General features: G+C 45.1%; 1 protein-coding gene across 1 annotated transcript; it reads left to right on the forward strand.

The window, feature by feature from the left end:
- The first annotated feature begins 3798 nt into the window (after nt 1–3798).
- On the forward strand, nt 3799–5036 carry LOC132797911 (regulatory protein zeste-like). Its single transcript, XM_060809663.1, has 2 exons — nt 3799–4634; nt 4717–5036. The coding sequence occupies exon 1, from the start codon at nt 3901–3903 to the stop codon at nt 4411–4413; it is 513 nt and encodes a 170-aa protein (XP_060665646.1). The 5' UTR covers nt 3799–3900; the 3' UTR covers nt 4414–4634; nt 4717–5036.
- The last annotated feature ends 314 nt before the right edge of the window (nt 5037–5350 follow it).

The raw sequence follows: 5350 nt of genomic DNA on the forward strand, positions 1-5350 counted from the left end.
ATCGACGGACAGTCGAGTCGAAAAGAACGAGATGGAGTTAGAAGTGGATCCCGACACTGGGCCGGTCAGGATCCAACCGAAAATGATCTCTTGACCAATGAGGGTCCCACAAACGTTCGGACGCGAGCCGCCGAGAAGAACGGATGGGAGGATATCCGCGCCTAAAAGCACGTCTATCGGTGAACTCTCATAGAACTTGGTGTCGGCCAGCGGGATGCTTGGCAGATTGCCGAGGATGGTTTGTGGGACAGCGCATGAGGGCAGTTTTCCTGATAATTGCGGAAGGACGAATGTCGATGCCTCAATCTGGAGATATGGTCGCAACGGGGAGCCAATTTGGAATTGGCAATGCTTTCCTTGCTGCTACAACTTGAGTCAGCCCAGAGACGTGGGCTGGAACGGATGTGTATGGCATCCTCAAGCGCTTGAACAATCGTTCAGAAATGAAGGTAGCCTCTGATCCAGAATCGATCAGCGCCCGTGCTGTGTGCCGAACGCCGTGATGGCAAATGTGTACAACAGCTACTCTCAAAAGAGTTGACCTGCCTGAAGACGGAGGCCTTCTTGGGTGAGGCTCTTGGAACCGTCGGAGCGTTCGTGCTGGATGACACCTCCGCTATCGCTTCTAGGGTGCGATGCCGCTCTAGAAGAAAAGCGTTCATGTCAACCCACGTTGGAATACCGCTCTTGTTTTGGATTGACTGTTCCCAAAGAGAAAGGGTCAACTTGGGGAGCCTCGAAGAACACAAAAAAACCAGGATGCAATCCCAATTCTCTGTGTCGATTTTCGAGTGCTCTAAGGCTGTCAGGCACCCTTGAATGGTGTTCTGCAACTCCTGAATAGAGGAACCCAACTCTTGCCCAATGGCGGACAAATTGAACAAGATTCTCAGCTGACTGTTTACGAGCAACCGTTTGCTCTCGAATCGCTCAGTCAAGCTGGACCCCGCCGACTGAACCCCTTCATTGGTCAAAGGAGACTTTGACACAATGGCATGGGCTTCACCGCTGGTCTTGGAGTTGAGATAGAAAAGTTTCTCAACTTCCGACAGTCTTGGGTTCTGGATGTAAAGAGCCGTGAATAAATCCCGGAAGGTGGACCAGCGAGTGTAATCGCCTTCGAAAACTTCGGTGTCGCACGGAGGTAATCGACACCCTGTGGGCACGTATTGCACGGCTTGTGGTTGTACGGGTGTACGGGGAGTGAGTGCCTGGGATGCGTTGGCTATTTGCTCACCTAACTGAGCTGCACACTGCTCGTAGACAGCATAGAAGCACTCGTATTTGGCCTGAACAGTAGGGAGCTCTTCTGTGGTCATCTCCTCAGACATGACGCAAGAGCAAGCCTCATACTCGTCCTTTTCCCATAAGGAACGCATCTGGTCCCTTTGGACTCGGCACGTATACAGGGATGGGCTATCAGCCGAAGGATTGTTGACTCTCGCCGCAAAGTGACTGATACGATCAGTCGCGGCGATGAGTTTCGTCAACGCTGTGTCTACTTTCTTTTGTGCCATTGGTTTTGTTTTGTGGATCGGGACGGAAAGAACGTTGCAACAAGTAGAAAATATACCAAAAAATACTAGAAAAAATACCACAGGCAGAGCTGAGGTATTTTACACCCAAATGGGTACGGACTACGGACACAGGCGACGAAAGCAAAGGGACGGAGCGGGGGAAATTTCCCGCGACAATCAAACAAATGTTCGTCGAATGCAAGAACAAAAAAAAGAATGCACAAACAAAAATACCAAAACACAATATGCTGGAAAAAACACAAATGTAGGTAAAATGCGCTGGATGGAAAAACAATAAATAAATTATCGCAATAAAAAAAAATATTTATATTATATAGGAATATTTGATATATGATGGAAGTATATTGGTGTATATAGGTGTGTATATGTGTGTTTGTTTTCTTTTTATTCGGAGGAACTAGATCTAATAATAAATATAATGAATATAACATAACATTAGGCACTAGAATATAGAAAAAAAGGATAGAAAGAAAACTGTCAAGGAAAATCTCGTGGTACTGCCGTGAGGTATTGCTTCACGTGACCTTGACGGGAGCTCACTCCCCTCCGTTACGCCTGCGTGTACGTTCCCTCTCCAGAGTTCGTAGTGCAGTGGTCACTTTTTCTGCATAGCTGCATACCGCTGACCAGCATTCCTCCTTCTCCAGCATACGGTTCACAATAGAGTCCGTCGTGACTCTACATCTTATCGCGTCTTCGAGCTCTCGTCTCTCACTAGCTAAGCGCCGACAGAACACTAGGATGTGTTCCGCCGTTTCTTCGACTTCGGGGTAGCAATATAGGCACATCGGGTCGCTGTCGTGTCCAAATCTATATAGGTAGATGCGGAAGCAGCCGTGCCCGCTCAAGATCTGCGTCAGATGATAGTTGACGAATCCGAAACTTCTGCTGACCCAGTTGGCTATGTATGGGATCAGAGCATGGGTCCAGCGGCCCTTACTAGATGTGTCCCACTTATCTTGCCATTTCCTTAGGCACTCTGTCTTAAAATTGGTCGACACGTAGTGAACGTCTTCCATCTGGTTAGCCCTCTTGTGCTTGTAGCTGTGAGTCCTCTCTATCGCCAGAGTATCCAACGGCATCATGCCAGCTATTACTAAAGCGGCGTCATCCGATATGGTCCTGAAGCCACTGCAGACTCGCAACGCGCAGACTCGGTAGGTCGACTGCATCTTCCGCCTGTAATCCTTCACCTCCATTGCTTGCACCCATACTGGAGCGCCATAGAGCATTGTTGCTCTAACCACATGTTGTAGTAGTAGCCTCCGACCTTGCTTAGGGCCGCGCGTATTTAGCATTATTTGACTCAATGCCTGCCCTACGACAGCGGCTCTCTTTCCAGCATACTCCAGGTGTTCGCGGAAGCTTAGCCTCGTGTCGATTGGGACACCTAGGTACTTAATGGCTCGGCTCGACACTATGGAGGTCCGACAAAGGTTTATGTGAGCCACTTCGACGATTTTACGACTGCTTATAAGGACCGCTTCGGTTTTGTGGTCAGCTAATTGCAACCCCACTGTCGCAAGCCAGTCCTTGACAGTGGCTACTGCTGGGCTACAAAGTAGCTCAGCGTCGCCCTAGTGTTTAGCTGTCACCACTAAGGCCACATCGTCTGCAAAGCCTACAATTGTTACCCTCTCTGGAACTTCAAGGCGCAGTATGCCGTCGTACATGATGTTCCATAGCAGCGGGCCCAACACGGATCCTTGGGGAACTCCTCCAGTGATATTAAACGATTTTGTTTTTTAATAATAATCTAATAATCCGAATAGTGATATTTCATTAATAATAATCAATCACTTTATTATATAAATACAGAAAATTTATATATTTGGTTGTGGTAATATAATTATACCCGCTACCCATAGGGTAGAAGGGTATTATAACTTTGTGCCGGCAGGAAATGTATGTAACAGGTAGAAGGAGGCATCTCCGACCCTATAAAGTATATATATTCTTGATCAGCGTCAACAGCCGAGACGATCTAGCCATATCCGTCTGTGTGTCTGTCCGTCTGTCCGTATGAACACCTAGATCTCAGAGACTATAAGAGATAGAGCTATAATTTTGGTTACAAGTTCGCAATTGATTTGAACAGTTTCCGAATGTTGCTTAAGATTGTTGTTCATTTATTTGATGAACTAATCAGATTGAAGAATTTAACTTGGCAGATTAGAGCTGAAAACTTGACAGATTGGAGCTGTCAATTTGATAGATAGGAAAAGCTGTCAAGTCACCCAAGCAGCATATTTTCATTTATGATAGAAGTCGACTGAATTCTACGAATTGTAAACTGAAAAGTAAACTCAATTTCTAAAGTTCCTAGACTGGCAATTATAAAAATTCTAAAAATTATTTAAAGATGGCTCATCCTAACGGGGTATTTACATACACGTCGTCCGTCCCTATCTTGGCTGTGCAAGTGCCGCGGGCCACAGCCACAACGCCAACGGATGTTCAAGGTGGGGGAAGAGGAGGGACGACGGGCGGCGGCGAGAACGAAAATTATGATGAGCGCAGAAATTACTTTCGCATGAAGAAGGCAGAATCAGAATTGAAAGAGCTGGCCATAGAGGCCAAGAGGTTTGAGGTTTCGAAGGCAAGTCTAGCTATCGAAAATATGCGTCAAGGAGCTACAATTAAAGAGAAGGAGGAGGAGGATTTATTTCTACAGGTATTTTTAATTATATTATTATATATCGTCCCTCCTCGCTTCTTGATAGCCACCCAAATACACACGATGGCAACGATCACCGCCGGGGGTTACAACCAGCAGATCATCAGCGAGATCAAGCCACAGCAGATCACGCTCGCCCAATACTCGCCCAGCAATTGGCGCAACAACAGTTGGCGGCACAGCAGCAACAGTTGGTAGCAGCGGCGGCAGCAGCTCATCATCAGCAGCAACAGCAGCAGGCAGCCGCCGCCTATGTCGTCCAGCAGCAGCAACAGCAGCAGCAGCAACAACAACAACAGCAGCAACAATATGATGCCAATATTTTCCTTCGTCATTATTGCTGTCCTCATAAGTAGCCATGAATTATTTGGAGATACTTTTCAGGCACAGGCAGTGTCAGACACTACATTTCTAATAAGGTTAGTGCACTTGGTTCTGTGCAATTTAACCTTCTTGGCGTCAAAATGTGTTTTTACTAATTCACTTCTAATACTAATTCAGCTTCTTGGCGACAAGTTTCTGAAGATTTGACCGGCTCGAAATAAATTTTACTTTGTTTCACTAAACTTGATGTATTTTGCGTATGTTTTTTTGTCGTCATGTGCACTCTTATTTGGGCAATTTTACAGTTAATACTGCATTTGCAGTATTTGAAATAAGCCTTGTTAATGTCTGAATTATGTCGGCTAATCCAACCTTTAAAATCGGGCTGCAGTAGCCAACAGTCCCGAAACTTTTGCTTATACATTTTTTTTTGCATTTTTAACTTAATACAAATTTTGAAATTGTGTGCTCAGTACCGAAACAGAGAGTGCAAGTAAACCGTGAATAGTTTTTCGATTAATTTTTTACCAAACTGTCGATATAGATATGGCAGCGCCGAAAAGTTGCAACCTGTTTCAAATTTTACAGCTACTAATAAATTTAAATTGGAGCGTGATAGCAACTATTTTAGAAAAATAAAGAATTTATATTAGATTTAAAAAAAGGACAGATTTCCGGATGAAAAATAAAAAAAAAAGACAGATTTCAGGTATGCGGATGATTTTCAATTTTTTCCGGATGAAACGTTAAAAACAGGACAGATCTGTCCGGAAAAAGGACAAATTGGCATCACTGGTGCCTATCAGAAAAA

This window comes from Drosophila nasuta, unplaced genomic scaffold, assembly GCF_023558535.2.
Source record: "Drosophila nasuta strain 15112-1781.00 unplaced genomic scaffold, ASM2355853v1 ctg30_pilon, whole genome shotgun sequence".
Taxonomy (NCBI): Eukaryota; Metazoa; Arthropoda; class Insecta; order Diptera; family Drosophilidae; genus Drosophila; species Drosophila nasuta.

Bases quoted from the DNA above. Each gene is read 5' to 3' on its own strand.
- LOC132797911 (XM_060809663.1), top strand. From the start codon at position 3,901: ATGGCTCATCCTAACGGGGTATTTACATACACGTCGTCCGTCCCTATC.